At 44.0% G+C, this 23,052-nt stretch overlaps 3 protein-coding genes, 1 long non-coding RNA gene and 4 pseudogenes across 8 annotated transcripts; 6 read left to right on the top strand and 2 right to left on the bottom strand.

The window, feature by feature from the left end:
* The first annotated feature begins 3,742 nt into the window (after positions 1–3,742).
* Positions 3,743–4,120, top strand: LOC311018657 (histone H2B 1.2 pseudogene; annotated as a pseudogene). Its single transcript has one exon. The product of its transcript is annotated as a histone H2B 1.2 pseudogene (transcript).
* A 1,132-nt stretch (positions 4,121–5,252) lies between these two features.
* Positions 5,253–5,630, top strand: LOC311018656 (histone H2B pseudogene; annotated as a pseudogene). The gene has a single exon. The product of its transcript is annotated as a histone H2B pseudogene (transcript).
* A 1,513-nt stretch (positions 5,631–7,143) lies between these two features.
* LOC311018659 (histone H4) lies at positions 7,144–7,817 on the top strand. The gene has a single exon (XM_084017679.1). The coding sequence runs from the start codon at positions 7,409–7,411 to the stop codon at positions 7,718–7,720; it is 312 nt and encodes a 103-aa protein (XP_083873805.1). The 5' UTR covers positions 7,144–7,408; the 3' UTR covers positions 7,721–7,817.
* Positions 7,818–10,013: 2,196 nt separating this feature from the next.
* On the top strand, positions 10,014–10,717 carry LOC311018635 (histone H1 pseudogene; annotated as a pseudogene). Its single transcript has one exon. The product of its transcript is annotated as a histone H1 pseudogene (transcript).
* A 1,468-nt stretch (positions 10,718–12,185) lies between these two features.
* Positions 12,186–12,644, bottom strand: LOC311018641 (histone H2A pseudogene; annotated as a pseudogene). Its single transcript has one exon. The product of its transcript is annotated as a histone H2A pseudogene (transcript).
* Positions 12,645–12,857: 213 nt separating this feature from the next.
* LOC311018643 (histone H3.2) lies at positions 12,858–13,368 on the top strand. The gene has a single exon (XM_084017673.1). It carries the CDS (start codon positions 12,953–12,955, stop codon positions 13,361–13,363), a length of 411 nt encoding a protein of 136 aa, XP_083873799.1. The 5' UTR covers positions 12,858–12,952; the 3' UTR covers positions 13,364–13,368.
* A 648-nt stretch (positions 13,369–14,016) lies between these two features.
* LOC311018683 lies at positions 14,017–17,934 on the bottom strand. The gene is made up of 4 exons (XR_014597747.1): positions 17,798–17,934; positions 17,522–17,592; positions 17,040–17,216; positions 14,017–14,877 (listed from the first exon to the last, which is right to left on the bottom strand). It is a non-coding gene; the product is annotated as an uncharacterized lncRNA (long non-coding RNA).
* On the top strand, positions 16,142–22,419 carry tgm2l (transglutaminase 2, like). The gene is made up of 15 exons (XM_084017664.1): positions 16,142–16,342; positions 16,985–17,155; positions 17,431–17,661; positions 17,801–17,919; positions 18,742–18,870; positions 19,142–19,319; positions 19,469–19,610; positions 19,711–19,814; positions 20,028–20,170; positions 20,250–20,349; positions 20,480–20,625; positions 20,727–20,856; positions 20,992–21,152; positions 21,336–21,472; positions 21,649–22,419. The coding sequence occupies exons 1-15, from the start codon at positions 16,330–16,332 to the stop codon at positions 21,821–21,823; spliced, it is 2,079 nt and encodes a 692-aa protein (XP_083873790.1). The 5' UTR covers positions 16,142–16,329; the 3' UTR covers positions 21,824–22,419.
* Positions 22,420–23,052: the final 633 nt, after the last annotated feature.

Here is a 23,052-nt window from a genome sequence, read left to right as displayed (position 1 = left end):
TCCCAGCGGATTGAAGGTTGAAAACTTTGAGTCAGTTGGTAACGTTTTATTATTGTACAATGGGGAGCTTTGCTCCATTATATCTACATTAATGTTCTATTTACTTTAACACTGTTGATTATGTGAGCCATACCGTTACACTGACTCCTGCCTAGCACTGCTAGTTCACTTGACCATAGATTAGTGGGTAGCACTCTCGCCTCACAGCAAGAGCTCCGTGTTTGATTCCCGGGTTCCTTCTGTGTGGAGTTTGCATGTTCTCCCTGTGTGAACGTGGGTTCTCTCCGGGTTCACCGGCTTCGTCCCACAGTCCAAAGACATGCAGGATGGGGATAGCCACCGGTCCGACGAATTAAAGGCCACGATTCATACAGCTGTCGTTTTAACGTTTATTTCTCTCTCTGCTCCTTAGCAGACACAGTGAAAACTATAAAATAAAACAAGACGCACAAATAACATTTAAACATATGTCCAGCCGTTTCAAAGTCTCTTAATAAAGTGTCAATTTTCAGACAGGCCTATACACGTGATTATCTTAAATCTTCAAAATATACAGTACAAGTGCACACGAAATATCTCACACAAATATGGAATCAAATTAAATTACAATTAATATAATATTACCGTGTGCACCTCTCGAACCGTGCAGAATAATTAAAGTTTGTGGCTGTGCGTTCCTTCTCTGTCGCCATGATGGGTCTCTCTGCCGCCATGCTTAGCTTACATCCCATAATGCAAAAACACATATGACCCCTCAAACTCTTGAATCAGCATTATTTACACAGTTTACACCAACAGTCTGGATTTCAAAATCAAGTTATCCTTTTGCATTCTTACAACATATTAATAAAATATCAACAGAAAAATGTCTCTCAGACAGTTACAAAGGGGATAGGTTCAAACAAAACGCTGCCGCTAGGCTGCTAACTCGCTCACATACCCCTTTTCCACCAACGCGAACCATAGTTCAAGAGCCGGGCCGGTGCCGTGCTGGTTCGCAGTTGGTTCAACTTGCGAACCGTCCGAGAACCTGTTTGCGTTTCCACCGGCTAGAGAGCCCAGAGAACCACGTCATTACGTCACTGTATACGTCTGAGGTTTCCCCGCAGCACTAATTCCAAGCATAGCAGACATGTCTCTTCAGAAAAAGTGTTTATTTTGGTAAATAATACAATAACAATAAAATACACAAAACACTAAAATCACAACATTTTTTAAAGTGTAGAACAGTGTGTGATCAATAGATCAGAGTGTTTGATGTTTAGTCATCTGCAGGTTGGACCTCCGTTCAATATCGCCGATGTCCGACAGCTCTACAAACACAAACCAGAGAACAGTGGTTTAATCACAAACGTGTCCACGACGCTGTAAACACAGATGTTATGTTACGTTGGTAGTTGGTAACGTTTAGTGAGCCAACGGCAGTCAGAAAGTGGCATGCTAACGTTGTTGTTAGCAATATCACGCTAGCTGGCTAGCTAGCCGGTCAGCTTACATTACCCGAGGAAGCAAAGCCATTAGTTGCTGCTGTTACGAACGTAATCAATAGCTTGGTCAACTAAACAGAAATGTGTCGTTGGTTTGCAACGAGGTTAAACATTTTAAAAGTGAAACTTACCGGGAACAGTAACGTTAGTAAAACTCTGCAGCGGCGTATTTTCCCCCGTTGCCTCAAGCGTTAACCCCGCCCCCAGCCCCTAACGTAAGCCGGGCCCAGTTCCAGCCCAGCAAAGAGTTGGGGCCGCTCGGGAACCAGTTTTCCAGGCCCAGAGCCGGCTCTTTGTCTGTGGAAACAGGAAGAACTGGTTCGCGATTGGGCACCGGCTCCGAACCGGCCCTCAAAATGCCTCGGTGGAAAAGGGGTAACAGAAGTCCTGTCATATCACTCCTATCCTCCGCGCCCTACATTGGCTCCCCATAGCTTTCAGATTCCAATTTAAAATTCTGGTAACCACCTTCAATGCCCTGCATGGGTCTTCCCCGGCCTACATCTCCGACCTCCTCCAGCCCTACTCCACTAGCCGGTCCCTAAGGTCCTCCGACCAGGGGCTCCTCGCTCTTCCCCGAACCAACCTCAAAACTAAAGGGGACCGAGCCTTCCGTTCAGTGGCCCCCAGACTCTGGAACGCTCTTCCCGCAGACTTGAGAGCCTCTGTCAAAAAGAACTACATTAAATGGCTTAAGTTAAATTTAAGTGGGTTTTTCACAAGTGTATTCGTTTTAGGTGATGTTGAACTGACGTTCAGTGCTCAGTGGCAAGGGCGTAGGAACCGGGGGGGACGGAGGGGACGTGTCCCCCCCAATTTTCGAGACAGGCGCATTTGTCCCACCCAAAAATTATACCGAAAAATATCTGATTTTTAAATATTTTACTCACTTGCTTTTATTTTGAAAGCGCAACACAGCGTCTTGTCACCGGCCTCATCTATGGCGTTGTATGCCTAATGCCCCCGAACGCCTTCGAATCCCTGCCTAGAAGGCTAAGTTGGGGGCATAAAGCCTGATTGCCACTGGGGACGTAAGCGCCGCGGAACGGCTGCACCGCGGTCACCGCTGCTGATCGCTGCCACTCTAATCGCGTGATCTCGCGTGAATACAGCTGTCTCGCAAGACAGCGCTACGCTGCTGCATCCCCTCAACGGCTCAGACTGTTTGAAATGCGGGTGTCTGCAGCTAGCGACAGGTTAGAGCCGTTAAGATGAAAAGACAGCAGCAGCGCAGTTTAAACGATTTCTTTCTCCAGGGAAAGAAAAAAAAGAAAGGAAATGTGAGTTGGTCATAATTTTATCCAGGAGGATAATTATATTTTCAGACTAACGTTAGAGTTGTTAATGTTAAACTGATGTTGTGATTCAACATCTAACTAGTACACTCTTGCTAGGTAAAAGTTGTTATTATGAACGTTACTAGCCAAAAGCTGGCGGACTTTACAGTAAAGTAAAGGACAAAAAGCGATTTGATTTAAGTGACTGAAAAAATAACATTATTTTTCTTAACCCATGTCACTTGAAAACGAGTAACGTCACACATCTCCCACATCTAGAAAGGAGTTAGTCTGTCTGTATGTTTTTCCCTTGTTCTTGACAATCCTATCAGTATTTTTCTATGCCTTATTAATCTCCACTGCTTTCATATTAGAGCTCAGATGAAGTCCAGCTGGACACTAACAGTGAGGTTGAATCAGGGAAAGCCAGTACTGCAGAGTTGCAGGTAGGTGCTACAGCAGTTCAGAAAATACTAATTCAAATTTAGATCAATATTCTTCCCATGTTATTTATCAGTCTACAAAACTGTATGATAAGGCCTGCAATTAAAGAATTAATTTGATATGTATCAGTTCAATGCTGCAATTCAAAATGTGTTTTCCTTTACAAATGTATATTTTTAGAAGAATAAAATACATTTGTGAATGTTTTGCAGTGTAGTTCATTTATGACATATTTCTCTTCGAACTATTAATGGATCAGTCAGGTTTCCGATATGTGTCCCCTCCAATGTTAAACTCGTTCCTACGCCCCTGCTCAGTGGTTAACGAGGTGTGAATCTCAACTTCATGTTCTTGCCAGTTCATGTGACACAGTATCAATAATTAGATCACGCTCTGGGGGGGAGGGGGCGCGCTTCGGATCCAACCAATCCCGTGCGAGCAGCAGCACAGTAACATTTGCATTTAGCGGATACAAGTAGAGCAGACTGTGGCTCGAGGCACCATCCCGTGTAAGAGAAATTTACACATTCAAACATGCCGACAGAACAAGTCGTCAAAGCCCCCAAGAAGGGCTCCAAGAAAGCCGTCTCCAAGACCGCCACTAAGACCGGCAAGAAGAGGAGAAAGTCCAGGAAGGAGAGCTACGCCATCTACGTGTACAAGGTGATGAAGCAGGTCCACCCCGACACCGGCATCTCCTCCAAGGCCATGGGCATCATGAACTCCTTCGTGAGCGACATCTTTGAACGCATCGCCGGTGAGGCCTCCCGTCTTGCTCACTACAACAAGCGCTCCACCATCACTTCCAGGGAGATCCAGACCGCCGTCCGCCTGCTGCTGCCCGGGGAGCTGGCTAAGCACGCCGTGTCTGAGGGCACCAAGGCCGTCACCAAGTACACCAGCTCCAAGTAAACGTACTGCTGTTGAACCAACAACCCAAAGGCTCTTTTAAGAGCCGCACACTTCATCTAAAGACGTTTTCCTGTTGCCATGACAACGTAACTCAACTCTGCATAATTGTCCATTTCTTCACATGTACTGAAAAGCAAAGAAATTGAGCTGATTGTCACTATAAGGAGAAAAAGACCATGCTATCAACTTCCTTATTATGTTTATTATAATAATTACTTGCTTTCAACATTAATCAAGTGCTGCCAAGGAGACAACACAATCCCTGTTAAAATAACATTTCACTATTTCCCAACCAGATTCAAATGAAGACTGTTTTACTTTCATAGTTCCATACACCATAGACTGGTCTCTTCTGTAGTCATTTGTCCACCTTTTTTATTTTATTTACTCTTTTGGTATTTATTCTCTACTTTACTACATTTGTTTAATAAACTTTAACCACATCATTCAGGGAAAATCTGATTTCAAAAGCACGAAATATTCACTTTGACCATAAATCTGAACTCGCTTACTGGAATATGTGAAATTATGTTTTTAGCAATATTTACAAATTGTTGAATATATCATTTTTATTTTTTCATTGGATAACTGCTGTTGGATGTGATGATCATACAGCATATGTATATAATTAATTTGTAATACTTATAAAGAGAAATTGGTATTTAGCATATATACACATGTGAGTAAAGCACAACTTAAAAGTGGATAATTGTAGACATAGCCATTAAATTCTAAGTAAAAAGCGAGAACTGTGTATGAACATATATCAGCACAATGTATAGTCTTCATGGTGGTTTTTTTCCCTGTAGATAGTCTTTTTTTTCAGCTCGTATATCAAGCTGCTGAGTTTAAAAATTGTTGTATTTTACCCAGCAGGTAAAGACGCTTTTACTTAATCATCTAAGTACTTCTTCCACAAATCCTCAACCTCCAGGTTGTGAAGCGCTGCTGTTCGACTTTTCTTCCGGTTCTTGTAACACAATGGTCACTTTTTGGGCGGGCAGAGGCGCTCAGAGACCAACCAATCGCGTGAGAGCAACAGCACAGTGATATTTGCATCAAGCGGAAAGAAAAGGAGGAGACTGTGCCTCGTGTCCTCACTCCGCTCCAGGAAAAGTCTCTACAACCAAACATGCCGACAGAACCAACCGTGAAAGCGCCCAAGAAGGGCTCCAAGAAAGCCGTCTCCAAGACCGCCACTAAGACCGGCAAGAAGAGGAGAAAGTCCAGGAAGGAGAGCTACGCCATCTACGTGTACAAGGTGATGAAGCAGGTCCACCCCGACACCGGCATCTCCTCCAAGGCCATGGGCATCATGAACTCCTTCGTGAGTGACATCTTTGAGCGCATCGCCGGTGAGGCCTCCCGTCTGGCTCACTACAACAAGCGCTCCACCATCACTTCCAGGGAGATCCAGACCGCCGTCCGCCTGCTGCTGCCCGGGGAGCTGGCTAAGCACGCCGTGTCTGAGGGCACCAAGGCCGTCACCAAGTACACCAGCTCCAAGTAAACGTACTACTGTTGAACCATCAACCCAAAGGCTCTTTTAAGAGCCACCCACTTTTTCTAAAGACGTTTCCTAATTACATATTTCATAGACCTTAAAAGTTGGGCCATCTAATACATTAAATACATTTTTTAAGAATTTTGTGGACATGTGCCAATCCAACTAAGTTTGCTGAATTTGACACAATCGTACAATTTTTATTAGTCAAAATAAACCCTTATCTTTATTTTAATTTGAACCCCCACAGACCAGAGAGTAAGCTGTCAGATTTGTAAATAACTTTAATTGAAGTTCTGGTCTTTATGTTTTGGAGCCCCCTGGTGGGTTAAACGCTCAACCGCACAGATGGTGTTCCGCCTCCGCCTCCGCAGCAGGTACGTGACTCGGTAAATAATTGATCTTCAAAGCTGGAGCTTGGTATGTGGTGCATCAGAGCAATACATATTTTTGTTTCGTTTAGACATTTTTGCGATGGTCGATGAAGCATGTATTCTGAACATTACAAATATTCCTGTGCAGAAACGGTGACGTTTTATGTTGAGCTAATGCTAGCTAGCTTTGTAGCTTCTTCACTAGCTTGTTACCGGTCATGCTGAGCTAATGCTACTGTATTGCTGACGCACACTCTCTCGCTTTGTGTCCGCCGTAATGCTTATTTTTCTTATTTCGGTAAGTCATTTCTGCTCTCTGAGCAGTTGTACAGAAAGTTTAACACATCCCTGTCATTGTCTGCTTTTTATACCAGTTGGGCTTTATTAATTGTGTTTACATATGTTGTTGCATGAAACCTCCGAAGCCTAGCTTTGTAAATTACAATGTGTTATGTTGCCTTTCATGGACTAATAGCATTCCATATCTCATTCATAGTGAAGGGTTTATTATTAATAAAATGGCATTTCTATTCAGAAATGGTTTAACGTTCATAAATGAATGCTTATTTCATGCTGGTTTTGAATCAGTATTGTAAAAGTAAAATAAAATAGCTCTCATCTAGGAAGTCGAACATAATATTCCCACTATACGATCACGTGTTATGGTATGAATGTTGCATTAATGGCAAAGAATGAAAGCCGGAGACCCGAACGCTTGCATTGTGTGCTGCTGCTTTTTATACCATATTAAAGAGTAAACCAGAGTGAGAACCTGTGTAGCGCTGACGTTCTCCTTACACCACACACGGACACAGTCTGTAACACTATGATGACAAATAAATGATATATAATTATGATGCGATAAACAATTAAGTAATCTATCCATCTAATATTTAATATAATATATTAAATCTAATATATCTTATATAATCAGAGTTCAGAGTTGCTTCTTGGGCAATAAATATACTCCCCGTCGGGGAATCGAACCCCGGTCTTCCGCGTGACAGGCGGAGATACTGTCCACTATACTAACGAGGAAGTGCGATACCCGTGGTTACTATTATCGTTATAACGCGTTATTGTGCATTTGTGTTGTTTGGTGTTACGTAGTTTAAGAGTGGATTTACGTCCGATGACCCCAACTATCATGTTTGGCAGCATATTGTGTTCCAAAATTACAAATGATCATGTTCGTCCAAGTGCTGTGCCGTCGTCCACCGGCACCGACGGGGGCAGAATCCTGGGGGTTTGGAGTGGTGGGAGGTCCTCCATCTCTCCAAGAACGTCATTGGTGGCGACGTAACGAGTATGCGGTAATGCACTGTTTTCCACCACGTCCTCAGGCAGGAGTTATAAAGCGAGGAGCCTGGCTGTGAAGGGTATTCAGTTGATTTACTTTGACTAGAGAAAATGAGTGGAAGAGGCAAAGGCGGTAAGGGACTCGGTAAAGGAGGCGCCAAGCGTCACCGTAAAGTCCTCCGTGATAACATCCAGGGAATCACCAAGCCCGCTATCCGCCGTCTGGCTCGCCGTGGCGGAGTGAAGCGTATCTCCGGTCTGATCTACGAGGAGACCCGCGGCGTGTTGAAGGTCTTCCTGGAGAACGTCATCCGTGACGCCGTCACCTACACCGAGCACGCCAAGAGGAAGACCGTCACCGCCATGGATGTGGTCTACGCTCTGAAGAGGCAGGGACGCACCCTGTACGGCTTCGGTGGATAAACACGACCCGCTACTTAAACACGACCAAAGGCCCTTTTAAGGGCCAAACACTCAACTTAAAGAGCTCATTTCCGTTTTTTTCCTGATCTATGAAGCAATGTACAGAATAACTTGATATTCTAGTGTATGTATGGCTTTATTTTAAACACGTTGTACTATATATGCATATACACGAGGTGTTAAAACGCGTTGTATTATGGAACTGTTCAGGCTGCAGAATTTTAATGTAATTGGACACAGGGACCGGCCATCAGTTAAATATCAATTGGGACAAAATGAATAACCTTAGTGATGTGACACAGCTCTCATCAGTTTATATATTTAAAAAAATCAGACCATGGCCTTGGATGGTTGTATATAAGTAATTAATGTGTAAAACTCTGACTTGGTATGATCTAGTCATCTCATATTTGATCATATTTCCATATACTAATTCATGTTGATGCTTACTGTGGCTCTCATCTTTCCCCCATCTCTGATTTTCAGACACTTCGATTACATTATAGTTAAAAACCAGTATTTTAATTTACCATTATAAGATAATATTTTATTTGTCCCGCAGTGAGAAAATTAAAAATGTTACCACAGCAAGACAGTGAAGATAAGGATAATCAATAATGCATGCAATAACATGCATTAACATGAAAAGAACAATATAAAAAATATATTAACACTAAGACTATGTAAAGAAAGCTAAATAGAGTAGAATGTATAGTGAACATAATAGACAATTTCCAGAATATATACAGAATTCCACACAGCAGCAATCAAAACTGATTTAATCTAGCTACAAATGTATTTTGGTTCTTAATACCTGACAAATTATATATAGCTTTAACATTGTGAAGCTGACGGATCAGGTTTTATTTTGTCTGGTTCATTGAAGATTATTAGACTATTCTGGGTCAGAATCTTCCCTCCACTGATTCTGAGAAAAAATACTCAGGAGAAAAAAACTGCAACATATTTTTGTCACAAAGAACATTTCGATGATGCGTTAATGAAGTTGCTGTGAAAATATAAGATGAATATGTGGGATATTCCACACAGTGAAGAGTGTAGACTCAACAGGTTTTCATTTCAAAGTGTCCATTGAAAAGTACATAATGTGGATTTGAATCCTTTGTGTTTCTATAACAACAAAAAGCCTGATTTATTCAGTTAAAACAAACATCTTTGTGATGCTCAGATCATGAAGGAAGTCCAGACTTTGAATATCTGCATAATAGGCAAGGCATGAAAACTTTCTTCGTATAGCACCTTTCATACACAAGGCAGACTCAGAGTGCTTCACATCATAACATGTCATACAATAAAGTGAAAAAATTAATAGAATATTAAGGCAAAATTAAAATTCATTACAGAAAGACAAGGAGAAAGTTTTCAGTGATTTATAATCATACATAATAATACATAAAATACATAAATAATATATAAAATAGCTGCTGTTTGACCTTAAAATAATTGCTATTGTTCAATAAACGTGTCTAGTTTTTCTTGTGTATCATAAGTGGACTACAGCTGCATCCCTGTTTCATAATGACAACCAATCCTTGAATTCTGCACCGACATGTGTTTCTATGAACCAGTGATACTGCATTCAAAGCCACTGCTGTTTTCTCAGACGAGTGATGTTTATTAGTCAATGTTTTTTTTAAACCATTAACAGTAGAATGATGAACTTTATAATTAAGGTTTTGATCAGGAGAGGACATGTTCACATTCACAATGAGCAGCTCTGATAGGAAGTCTGAGTAAACTGCACCAGAAGCCTCGACCAGCATCAGTGTGTTTGCTGCTCCCGGAATAACTTCACTTTATGACAAAATAATCAACGTTAGATGGATGTTTTTACATCGAGTCCCTGAACTAACATGTGGACCAGCTGGGAAACAGGTTTTGATGGAGCTCAGGTGGATTTTAAATCATTTTAGGAGAGAAAGAAGTGGGAAAAGTCAGTGAAGAGTGCTGCTCATGGCGGTGAGTAGGTGAGGTTTGGAGGCTCCCCAAACTAAAAGCAGAGCGCATCAGATCTCTACATGACTTTAATATGAAGAGACACAAGTCTGCTATCGGCTCCCTTCACTGTCAGCCTTCAGCTCTTCTCCCACGTTTAGTTTTCACTCTTTTATCGGTGAAGAGAAACACAAGTGAGCCGACTTTCAGACCGCACAGAGCAGCCACGGGCCGGGTTGAGTCTCCACGGTTCTCATGGTGTGTTTAAGTCCAGCCCCCAGCCCCGGAGAGTCCAACATTCCGGTCAGACTCTCGTTCTCGTTCGTAGAAACACAACTCTAATAGAAAATGGCAGAAGAAGCTCCAGCTCCAGCCGTCGCGCCGGCAAAAGCCGCCAAGAAGAAGGTGACCAAGCCGAGGCCGGCTGGTCCCGGCGTCGCCGACCTCATCGTCAAAGCTGTGGCCGCGTCCAAGGAGCGGAGCGGCGTGTCTCTGGCCGCCGTCAAGAAGGCTCTGGCTGCCGGAGGCTATGATGTGGAGAAGAACAACTCCCGCGTTAAGACCGCCATCAAGGCTCTGGTCGCTAAGGAGACTCTGGTCCAGACCAAGGGGACCGGCGCCTCCGGCTCCTTCAAGATGAACAAGAAGGTCGCCGAGAAGCCGGAGAAGAAAGCCGTTGCTAAACCCAAGAAGGCCGCAGCCAAGAAACCCGCAGCGGCCAAGAAGCCCAAGGCGGCGGCAGCGAAGAAGCCGGCAGTCGCTAAGAAATCCCCGAAGAAGGCGAAGAAGCCCGTAGCTGCCAAGAAACCCGCCGCCAAGAGCCCCAAGAAGGCCACTAAGAGCCCCAAGAAAGCTACCAAGAGCCCCAAGAAGGTGGTGAAAAAGGCCGCTGCAGCCAAGAAGTCCCCCGCTAAGAAGGTTGCCAAGCCCAAAGCGAAGAAAGCAGCACCCAAGAAGAAGTAAGCTGTTCTCAGTCTGGTGGACCAACGCTCCGACAAAAAGGCTCTTTTAAGAGCCACCACACCGTCCATAAAGAGCTTTATCCTGATCTTATATTGTCCATCCATCCATTACCATTTCCACATTACTTTAAAATGGAGGGAAATATTTTTAAATACACCCATACATTCAAACTTGCATACTTTAGCTCAATTTCCTAGTATAGAATGTGGCAGCTACTTTATGTTGACGGTATATTTTACTATAAACCCAGCTTCATATCTATATTTATTATCACGTTTCAAGTGGTCAACAAAGAAAGTCACTAGCAATAAGACGCACTCCTCAACATTTTCAATTTTTGCTTCATTCCTGCACCTTACCAACACCATACTACTCCATTCAGAGGATTATATTACTTTACTATGTATCAACGTAGAATTAGAGGTAAATAGGAAGGACATACTGTATATCTTGAATGTGAGCCCGTTTTGTGCAAAAGGCCATTTTCTAATTATCATATTGTGTATACTTTGCCCAGTGATGGAGCATATAAATGGCCTTTGCTGTAGCTGCAAAGTTGCTGTAAGTGGTGATACGAGACTGACTTCCAGTTCATTAAATCATAAAATGAATCTCAAGTGAATGTAAAAGATGTATATCTCTGGAGGTCTTTGCATCCATTTAGTCAGAAAGCTGAGAAACTGGTCAAAAATAGCACAACTGTATAAAACCGATTTTTTAAATTTATCTCTGATACTAATTAAAATAGTCACATCCCAGAACTCCAAACACCTAAACCTTTCTATTTGTATACTGCGTGTACTTGTTTAATTGCCACAAATGTGTCTAGAAAATGTTTGTATTTATCCAGCTTTTCAAGTAAAACGTTTTTTTTTTTTTGAGTATCGATAAAAGCACGTCATGTCCTATGAATTATTTTCATTGAATATACAGTCAAAATTTAATTTTCGAAACATATATTCCATAAAAATGTAAATTATATACATTTGAATTGCACATAAAAGATAGTCCAACAGAAGAACATTGTCTGACAATAGAGACATGTTGAAGTACAAACACTCAAAACAGTGTCAGTGGTAGTTATCCACCGATATTCATCTTTGATAACAAGGAAACTACATATTGTATTGAATTTTGAAGCCTTTGACCAACAAACAAAAGGAATATATTTGACATGTAAGTGTGGAAGACATGAAGAGAACTTAACCTTCAATGTTATTTTTATTTAGAGAGTAGAAGGAAACGGATGCCCCAAAATCTAAGAGTTGGTCAGTGTAATGGTGAGTGGACATCTAAAACGTCTGTACAGTATTAGTGGGGATAATGAGTGTCTTCCTGGACTTATGTATGGAGTTATGGTGTATGTCATGCAGCAAGTCTTTCAAAATCAAGATCAGCATAGACCAGTTAAATCAGAGAATGGTGACCAACACTCTTAAAAATGTCAGATATTTCCGACATAGAATTAACAATGCGTTTCATGAGAGGAATGAGCTCTTTAAGAGAAAGTGTTTGGCTCTTAAAAGAGCCGTTTTGGGGTTCTGGTTTCCAGCAGTCAGCAGGTCTCCAGGTTTACTTGGACTTGGCGGCCTTCTCGGTCTTCTTGGGCAGCAGAACAGCCTGGATGTTGGGCAGCACGCCGCCCTGAGCGATGGTCACTCCGCCCAGCAGCTTGTTGAGCTCCTCGTCGTTGCGGACAGCCAGCTGCAGGTGACGGGGGATGATTCGGGTCTTCTTGTTGTCGCGGGCAGCGTTTCCAGCCAACTCCAGGATCTCAGCGGTCAGGTACTCCAGCACCGCCGCCAGGTAGACGGGGGCTCCGGCACCAACACGCTGAGCATAGTTCCCTTTACGGAGATGTCTGTGGACACGGCCGACCGGGAACTGGAGCCCAGCGCGGGAGGAGCGGGTCTTGGCCTTCGCCCTGGCCTTTCCGCCGGTTTTGCCTCTTCCACTCATTATTAGATGCTTTCTGGAGTCGGGACTCAAAGAATGTGTCGCTCTACCGGCGAATCTCTCTTTATTTGTCCGCTGAGCGCGCGAGCCTGGTCGTGACAGTGACAGACCAATCAGGAAAGAGGCTTCCACTCTGAGTTTAGGCGGAGAGTTTGAAAAGACTTCCCGCCAATGAGCTGCTGAGATTGGGGCGGTGGGTCGCTCCTCGAGGCGGCGCTGAGCTCCACGAGGAGCCCCCCACCAATCAGGAGCCGGAGGTCTGAACAGCGTCACCGTTTCACAGCCGGTCCCACAGTTTAAGAGCAGCGAGTCTCTCCGTTCATCGTATATTTCTCCCGACCAGAGAAAGAAGAAGTCATGGCTAGAACCAAGCAGACAGCCCGTAAATCCACCGGCGGCAAAGCCCCCAGGAAGCAGCTGGCCACCAAGGCTGCCCGTAAGAGCGCCCCGGCCACCGGCGGCGTGAAGAAGCCTCACCGTTACAGGCCCGGTACCGTCGCTCTCAGGGAGATCCGTCGCTACCAGAAATCCACCGAGCTGCTGATCCGCAAGCTGCCCTTCCAGCGTCTGGTCAGAGAGATCGCTCAGGACTTCAAGACCGACCTGCGCTTCCAGAGCTCCGCTGTTATGGCTCTGCAGGAGTCCAGCGAGGCTTACCTGGTCGGCCTGTTCGAGGACACCAACCTGTGCGCCATCCACGCCAAGAGGGTCACCATCATGCCCAAGGACATCCAGCTGGCCCGTCGCATCCGCGGAGAGCGAGCTTAACCTGTCTGCTGTTAAACCAACACAACGGCTCTTTTAAGAGCCACCTCACTCTTCTCTGAGAGCTCCTTCCTATGCTGAATACCCTAATTATTCTTGATAACTTAATACAATATACATGTTTTAATGTATCTAAATTACATAATAGAAACTCATTCATGTAGCACAATTTGTTCTATTAATGACATAATCTGTGAGATTAAAATAAAAAAGCTGCATAGATCCCAGCATCAGCATGGATTCAGCACCATGGACAGAGACGTTCATGAAGAATAAAATATGTTGAGTAAATAAGGTGGATGGGAGAAACACTGCCTGTATACACTGTATAAACACACCTTGCTATTACATGCTGGACTGTCTCAAGGGCATCCCGGTCTGCATCTGGTCTCTTGTCTGGCGTGGTAGACCAGGGTCAAGTTAGAGAAAGTGATTCTCTGTCTGCCCAGTAGGTGACAGCGGAGCACTTTTTTCTAACAGACTGGTACAGATAGAGAGAGATGGGGCCTCTTAATCCGTTTTGACCCATAGGCCTTAAAAATAAGGACCAACAGAATATATTTTATAATTCCAGAAATAGGTCAACGGTCAGGTGATGGAAACGGGTTACTGCAGGTTTTCAGGGATTGGCTTAATCTGAAATGACAGTGTGAGAATATAAAGCAGAGTAAACCGCAGGCAACAACATGAATGTTAGGGGCTGACAGCTTCAGGTTTTCAGTGGTTTCATCATGCTTTTTCATTTAATCGTAAATGGGCAGAATATGAGGAAAGCGTGACATCTGTGTGTGTGTCTGTGTGTGTGTGTGTGTGTGTGTGTGTGTGTGTGTGTGTGTGTGTGTGTGTGTGTGTGTGTGTGTGTCTGTGTGTGTGCGTGTGTGTGTGTTGGGTGTCAGCATTCTGCAGGAACAGATTGAGACCAATAAAGTGCACCTTGCACTTCAAGTCCCCGCCCATTATTACTGTTTTTGGCACTTCGGTGTCATCGGAAAGCTGAGGTCAGACAAAGACCTCGTTTTCCCGAAACATGACTGTCCCAGCATTCCAAAGCTCAACATCACACTGATCCAAACACTGTTTCCCAGTCAGTCAGAGGCACATATTTACTCACAAAGTGTTTGCTCTATTACTTAATGTCACAGTGTCTAATGCTTCTACCGGCCTTGCAAGCACGATTGCACAAAGGAGGCATGGCAAACAGGTAAGAAGTTCCAGGTCATTTCACTGTTCATGGGGTGCACCGGCCGTGACTGTGAGAACAGGACTGGACTGGGTAATTGTGTTTATCATCTATGCTATTTATTGTACTGTGCTCATTGGGTATGTGTGTTTATTCTTAGCTCTATCAGTCACCGACCTCATCATCTTCCTATTTCCTGCTCTGAACCAGACGATACAGCCGTCCGTGTGCACTGAGCTATGTAACACGATGCAGTCGGCTCTCGAGTCTGACCAGACGATGATGCCTGCGATCACACAGTCCGGTGTGTACACCTGCCTGCCTGCACACAGTGGATCTATGGGAAAAGATTACCACATTTAAAAAAATGAATGTAGGCACATTCTGCCTTGTATCGTGCAGAGAAGTTGTGTCCTGCTGCCTTCGGACAGCTGAGCAAACTAAGTCTCTACACATCACTTTTGGTCCACAGTCATTGACTCTTTTACCCAAAAATCACCTTCCCGCCTGACTCACAGATGGCCTTCCAGTGAAAGGTGGGCGGGACGTCCAGCTCTCCCAACTACCTTTATGATACGGCGACGTGAAATATCTCTACAGCCACTCCAGTGAGTCGTGCTTTGAGCTAGACGTGAACATCGCCATGATCGCATGCTCACAATGTCAACATTAACATGCGGATGTTAAGCAGGTGTCATTCTTACCATGCTTACCGTCTTACTTTAGCATGTTAGCATGCTAACGTCACCACTAAATCATGAGTCATGAAAGTTTTTGCTTGTCTGTCCAGAAAAAAAGTCTGAGATCTTTGATTTCAGTTCATGAAAATTTGAAACAAAAACAAAATTGTTGCGTTTATATTTTTGTTAAGCGTAACAAGCTCTATAAGACAACATAACATGAATGCCAAAGCTGTTCTTTAGATTTTAACCAGTCAATAAGCATCTGTAGCTTTATAGCTACTTATTTTTGTTATGCTGATTACATATTTTCACATCCAACTCATGTAGAGACTTCTAGTCTGGGACACTGTTCACACTGTGGTTGGTGTTTTGTTCAGGATTTACAAGTTAATGATAGGTGTAAGTGTAATAGTTCAAAAGTTTGCACTATTTTTTCCATGTATCTGAAGGGCGGGTGGTTTCCAGAATGATGACTGGAAAATAGTTATAGGTCACATTATGTGGCAATTGCGATATTTGCTCTATGAAAAGAAGAACTTCAAGAGACTTCAAGTCGGTGCCTGCATCTTAGATTTGTTCAGTGATTCCGGTGAATGATTACAGTTGCTCAAATTGCATAATTACTTTCGTTAGAAATGAGAGAAAGAAGTGACTGGATATTTACTCCACCAGGACTGGAAGAGTGCTGAGTCATAATTCTGTTACAATGCCCTCGCTCTCACAACTCTACACATGCACACAAACCGGACCGACCTCCACCGTCGACCTCCACCCGTGAACACACGCAGCAACAAAGAGCCCAATGTCCCAGAGGGGATGTGATACCAACTTTAAACTCTTCAAACCCACTCACACATGATTGTGGGCACAGACGACTGTAGGTTTTTTGGTAGGTGATGTCAGAGGTCAGCGAGATGAGGTGGAGTGAGTAAGTGTTTTGGGGTGAGTGTGTGTCAGAGAGGTGTGTGTGTGTTGGGAGAAGGGAGGGGCAGTGGGAGTGTGTATAAATGTAGGACTGTGATGGACACAGAGTGTGAAAAGAAGAGTGTAAGGGCACTTGAGGACTGTTGGTGCAACATTTTAATAGACTTGGAAGAAGATCCGCTATGGCCAACAAGGGTAAGTGTTTTTTTTCTTTCTTTCTTTCTTTCTTTCTTTCTTTCTTTCTTTCTTTCTTTCTTTCTTGTCTTTTTATTGTTTACTGTCTCTTGCTCCCTTCCCCCCCTGTGGTCCGTATTGCAAACTTTATGGGAGATTATTATGTGCTTGAAAAATGTGCTGATGCATGACTCGGCACTTGTGTGCAAAATGTCCCATCCTAATTCCTGCAACGTCTAATTTAACTAGATTTTGTTTCCCCAGTTTAGCGCATGTATGGATTTTAATTCAAAGGAAAACTCAACATTTTGGGAAATACTATTCGTTTCCAGGTAGAAGATGTTGTACGTCTGAAGGGTCGGTATGAAGCTACAGCAAGGAGACACTTAGATTAGGCTAGCATATACTACAACATCATGCAACATCATGACACTTAGGCTTTTTAGAACAAACTAAATACAACACAACGCAACGGGGTCTCTGTTTGCAGAAAATGCGGTTAGCTGTAGAGCACCAAAACAACAATGGAAGTTGAACTTCTCCTGCTCATATGCTCATCGGGCATATTCATGAAACTCGTAAACATTTGTTTTATGAAGTAACAAGACATGCAACTTATTGCCGACTGATTGTTGAGCTTTGATTGGTTGTTGTCTCTCTTAGGTTTGATTATTGACGTGGGTCTGAGAACCCATGAAAACAACTTGGCTCACCGCACCAGAGAGATCGACAGGGATCGCCTGATCGTCCGCAGGGGTCAATCCTTCGCCATTACGCTGCAGTGCTCCAAGTCTCTGCCCTCTAAGCACCACCTGGATCTGGTCCTGCACCTTGGTGAGTAAAGCCTCACTTAGGAGATACTCTGGGAGGCTTTCTGGCGCTGATCCAATGTGAACTAGGAATGGTGTACGCTGCCAAGAAAGAAAGAAAAAATCATCTTAATTCTTATCTTATCGTATCTTAAAATATATGTATGGAAAAAATAATGTCAGACCACTAACGTTAATCCCAACAATATTTGGTGATGCAGGCTCAGATCAGTGAGAATTAGGATTTGATGCCAATGTGTTTCATGAACTACATGAGCAGGTTTTGTTCTGTTTCTTCAGGTAAGAGGGACGAGGTGCTGATCAAGGTTCAGAAGGAGCGTGGGTCCGGAGACAACTGGTGGTTTAACCAGCAGGGAGCGCAGGATGAAACCTTGCTTACTCTGCACAGTCCACCGGACGCCATCATTGGCCGGTATCGTCTGGCAGTGTTGTTGATGTCACCTGATGGGCGCATTTTAGAGAAGACCGACAAAATTAGCTTCCACCTGCTCTTCAACCCGTGGTGCAAAGGTGAGACATAAAGCAGCGTCACGCAGCTCCAGACATTTTTGTGTCCCAAGCAAACGTGTGTCTTGATTCAGTCAACAGAACCACCAACAAGAAAACCAACACAAATTCCATATTCTGAATGTATGTTGTTACACACCAGATGATGCAGTGTACCTCCCTGATGAGCGTCTGCTCCAGGAGTATGTTATGAATGAAGATGGAGTCATTTACATGGGGTCCTGGGATTACATCAACGGGACTCCCTGGAATTATGGACAGGTAACCCTCTCTCTCTCACACACACACACACACACACACACACACAGACTGCTAATGTGCTGAGTAGGCCTGTCTGTCAGGCCTGTAGGTGTGAATTATCACGGCAGCATGACAGCAGAGGCTCGGCGGCTTCGGCTGGATCAGGAAACGTGTTTGCTGGATGGAGGAAACTTGTAGACGGGAGGTGTCAGAATGTAACCAGACCACACAAACAAGGGCTTGTTCCTCGCTGGCAGGTCAGAGAGGAAGACAAAGAGGCCGGCAAACAGATAGACGGCATATAAACACACAGACCAACGGGAAACAAATGTGATTTTAAATCTGTTTGTTTTTTTTAAAGGTCCAGAATCCTCTCCTGCTCAACAACCAACCATCCATCCATCCATCCATTTTCTACCGCTTATCCAGTATTCAGGGTCGCGGGGGGGCTGGAGCCAATCCCAGCTGTCATTGGGCGAAGGCAGGGTACACCCTGGACAGGACGCCAGTCTATCGCAGGGCCGACATGTAGAGACAAACAACCATTCACACTCACATTCACACCTACGGGCAATTTAGAGTCACCAATTTACCTATCCCCATCCTGCATGTCTTTGGACTGTGGGAGGAAGCCGGAGAACCCGGAGAGAACCCACGCTTACACGGGGAGAACATGCAAACTCCACACAGAAGGAACCCGGGCCGACCCGGGGATCGAACCCGGGACCCTCTTGCTGTGAGGCGAGAGTGCTAACCACTACACCACCGTGCAGCCCCAACAACCAACCTTCCCCTTTAATTTCTTTCACTTAATTTGCCTCTCTCTCTCTCTCTCTCTCCCAGTTTGAAGACTATGTGATGGACATCTGCTTTGAAGTCCTGGACAACTCCAACGATGCACTGAAAAACTCACAGCTGGACATGGAGCGCAGATCTGACCCCGTCTACGTCAGCAGGATGATCACTGCCATGGTGACGACCTCTTTAACTCGCTGCTGAAAGCAACAGGCACAGTTGAACCAAAGTACAACAAAAAAACTGTCTAAGTGATAACTCATATGATACTTCAGTGATACAACCAATATGAAGGTCATGAAAGCTTACAGTCAATGTTGTAAACTGCAGAAAGGACATACCTTTCCTATTTGATCCCTACATAGGATCCTTGTCAGGGGAATACATGAATATCTCTCATAAAACCTGCGATTCAAAGCTTTAAAGATGTCTCCTCAACCCCGTCCAGGTGAACGCCAACGGCGACAGGGGGGTGTTGGCCGGTCGCTGGCAAGAGCCGTACCTTGACGGGGTGGCACCGCACAGATGGACCGGCAGCGTGCCGATCCTCCAGCAGTGGAGCGAGGCCGGGGTGAGGGCGGTCAAGTACGGTCAGTGCTGGGTGTTTGCTGGCGTCGCCTGCACAGGTGAGCCTTTCACAGATTTCATAAATATAGTCCTGACAATTAAATGTGTTTGAGAGTAATTGACCTCAGTACCTAACAGACTGAAGGTCTAAAGAAAGACTTATCCAAAAGAATAAATTGTCCCGTTCTGATCAGTGTTATCTTCACAGTGCTGCGCTGTCTGGGAATCCCAACACGCCTCATCACCAACTTCTCTTCAGCCCATGATGTCGACGGAAATCTTTCTATAGACGTCCTGCTGAATGAAAGACTGGAGAGCTTCGGAGGAAGAAACAAGAAGGACAGTAGCTGGTAGGGACACACACACACACATACACACACACACATAGTTAGTTTGACAATTTAGTACATTTTCTCATGTAATGAATGAATGATCTCCTCATGATTTTAGGAACTTCCACTGTTGGGTGGAGTCCTGGATGAGCAGAGATGACCTCCCTGAAGGAAATGACGGCTGGCAGGTTTTGGACCCCACGCCTCAAGAATTAAGCGATGGTACATCCCTAATCTCTATTATTCACCTCTCTTCTACTCATCTGTCTATTCATATTATTCTGTTTGCTGTTGTTTTCCATCATTACAAACTAGATTCACTATGGTTAGAGTTTCCTATCAGCCTGATTATCAAACTCATTCTGCATCAACTGTCTACATTTTAGCAGGAAGTGATTTATGACAAGACACTCTTTCTTTTTTTTTACTCTTCAGGTGAGTTTTGCTGCGGCCCGTGTCCAGTGACGGCCATTAAGGAGGGAAATCTGGAAGTCAAGTACGACGCTCCGTTTGTATTCGCCGAGGTGAACGCTGACATCATCCACTGGATCGTCCATCAAGATGGCCAACGGCAGAAGGTGGCCGACTCGATTGTCTTTCTCAAGTTAGAGCCAAAGAATTGCAAACGAACACTGATAACAATGATTGTTGTTACAGATCAGAGTGGACCAGGAGACTGTCGGGAGGAACATCAGCACCAAAAGTGTTTACGGCAACTACAGAGAAGACGTCACTCTGCACTACAAACATCCTGAGGGTTAGCTGGAAAGTCGTAGATAATATAGACTTTATTTTAAGTAACTGAGCTCATAACGGATGGATGCTGAAAGCTCCATGAATTCTGTGGTTTCGTAGTAATCTGATTAGACTCAACATCTTCTCTACAGGCTCCAAGAAGGAGAGAGAGGTGTACGAGAAGGCGGGACGCCGGTTCACAGAGCCGACCAACGGGAGCGTAGAACCAGGGCAACTTGAGCTGTCAATCAGGCATGCCAAGCCTGTGTTTGGGACCGACTTTGATGTGATTGTTGAGGTATGCTCCGACTGTAGATGGATGGAAAAGAAGGATGCTAATAACATCAGAATTATAACAAACAGATCAATCCATTGATCCTGTCATGAATTTGTCTGCAGGTGAAGAATAAAGGAAGCATGGATGCTCTTGCTCACCTGACCATGCTGGTCACGGCTGTAACTTACAATTCTCTCCACCGGGGGGAGTGCCAGAGACAAACAATCAGTGTGACAGTGCCGGCCCACAAAGGTCAGTAGATCAAATACTCCCACAAAGGTCTCTCAGGTGCAGACATACTATGACATTTTCTTTGAAAACAATGATTTTCCTCGCTCTTATTTTGTAGTAACACTATTTATAATTTTTCTGTGTATGTGTGTTCAGTCCACAGAGAAGTGTTGCGTCTGCACTATGAAGACTATGCCCATTGTGCCTCTGAACATCATCCGATCAGGGTGAAAGCCTTGCTAGAGGCTCCGGGGGAGAACCAACCCATCATGACCACGACCAACATCCCACTGAGCATGCCTGAACTCCTCATACAGGTAAGGAACGTGGTAGGGTTAGGGGTTACACACTGAACCAAGAGGTTACAGCTACAATAAGGTCTACATTTAGTCAAGAGGTTGATGTTTCATACATGAGACTTCATGCATTTATTCGTCCCTCAAAATCCAGATCAGAAACTGTAACTGTACTCAAAATAGAGCTGGCATCTCTTTTTCCAGGTGCATGGGAAGGCTGTCGTCTGGGGGCGAGTAACGGCCTACATCTCCTTCACCAATCCTCTACCGGTTCCTCTGAAGGGAGGCGTGTTCACCGTGGAGGGGGCCGGTCTAGTGCCGGCCACTGAGGTCCACGTTAAGTAAGTACATACGTCAGCTGCCTTCAAATCATTGAATAATATACAAATTCCTTCAATCGTGAAGTTTGAAGACAATGGATGCAGCATTATGAGTCTTTTTGTATAATAACTTTCAATGTCGCAGTCACAACGGATCAAAACTGTCCTCAAAGACTAAATAAAATGTTCTTTTTCAGTGGGGAAATATCTCCAGGCCAGAAGGTTTCTGTGAAGCTCTCGTTCTCACCCACCAGGACCGGGGTCAGGAAGCTCCTGGTGGACTTCGACTCCGACAGACTGAAGGACGTGAAGGGAGTCGCCACCATGGTTGTCCACAAGAAATACCACCCCATCATGGCTGGACTTTATTAAACACCTTTTGAGATGACCGAAAGCTGACAAATGCTGTGTTGTGAGATAACTGATCATTTCCTGGATGTGAAAGGAGGAGCTGCCCCGTTTGAAGCATTTCAAGTATTTCAAAAGCAACATTAATACTATTTAAATTATAGTTTTGTATACTATAGCACACTGGATCACCTTAAAGCTACTATCTGTTGGATTTGAACATTTCTGCCTGACTGATGTTGTTGTTGTTTTTTCTTTTATGTCCCTCCTCTGTACCATTTAATTTCTTATTTTTCTTACTTGACTGAGTCAGCATATCTATGTTACCATCTCCTGGTTCAAACCACCAATGATTTTTAGTCCCTGATGATTAATGAAACCCATCTGTTATGATGTGGAGGGTTAAAAACATGAGAAAGTATCTGATTTCACAAAATCTGTTGTTGTATGTTTTGTTACTTATTTACCGTGTTTCACTTTCCAATCACATTTCAGTCAAAATATGATTGGAAGAAACTACAATGACTTTGTAGTATTTAATGCTGAGATATTTATATATATATTTTTCAAGTTGATATGACACAAATGCAAAGTTTCAATAAATATTATTTTCATCAGTATTTACTTACTTGATATTACTGTTACATTGATAGGTGATGGGTTGGCTATTTGCAGCATGATTTTAAACACACAGAAAATTATTCGATATATAAGAGGGACTCATACCGTTGTTGCTATTAAAACTAGAAGCCTATTCAGTACACTGGTCCTCAGTGGATCTCCAGAATGCTTTAAACTAAGGACATGTGTTGTCTTCATTTGCCGAGAACTAATGCAACGATAAGAAAAGTTGTTAAACTGTCGAGCTAACAAGGTTGTCACCATTGCAATGATTCTGGGGTCAGATCAGCACTTTATGTCATCTCTGAGTTTTTCATTTTATCCTTTGCGTCGTCCAGGACTTCAAGACAGATGTTCATCACATAGTCTTCTAACTGAGGGAGAGAGTGTCAAATGTAGTGAAAGTAAAGAAAGGGAAAGGTTAGTTGTTCACATTTGTTTCCCGTTGGTCTGTGTGTTTATATGCCGTCTATCTGTTTGCCGGCCTCTTTGTCTTCCTCTCTGACCTGCCAGCGAGGAACAAGCCCCTTGTTTGTGTGGTTTGGTTACATTCTGACACCTCCCGTCCACAAGTTTCCTCCATCCAGCAAACACGTTTCCTGATCCAGCCGAAGGCCCAGAGTCTCCGCTGT

Source organism: Eutrigla gurnardus (assembly GCF_963514095.1).
Source record: "Eutrigla gurnardus genome assembly, chromosome: 9".
Taxonomy (NCBI): Eukaryota; Metazoa; Chordata; class Actinopteri; order Perciformes; family Triglidae; genus Eutrigla; species Eutrigla gurnardus.
The sequence above is the reverse complement of the archived record's forward strand: the minus strand, read 5'-3'. Positions and strand labels throughout refer to the sequence as shown.

Bases quoted from the DNA above. Each gene is read 5' to 3' on its own strand.
- LOC311018659 (XM_084017679.1), top strand. From the start codon at position 7,409: ATGAGTGGAAGAGGCAAAGGCGGTAAGGGACTCGGTAAAGGAGGCGCC.
- LOC311018643 (XM_084017673.1), top strand. From the start codon at position 12,953: ATGGCTAGAACCAAGCAGACAGCCCGTAAATCCACCGGCGGCAAAGCC.
- tgm2l (XM_084017664.1), top strand. The intron at 19,611-19,710 runs GTAGGGACACAC...TCATGATTTTAG, and splicing joins AACAAGAAGGACAGTAGCTG to GAACTTCCACTGTTGGGTGG. The intron at 19,815-20,027 runs GTACATCCCTAA...TTTACTCTTCAG, and splicing joins GCCTCAAGAATTAAGCGATG to GTGAGTTTTGCTGCGGCCCG.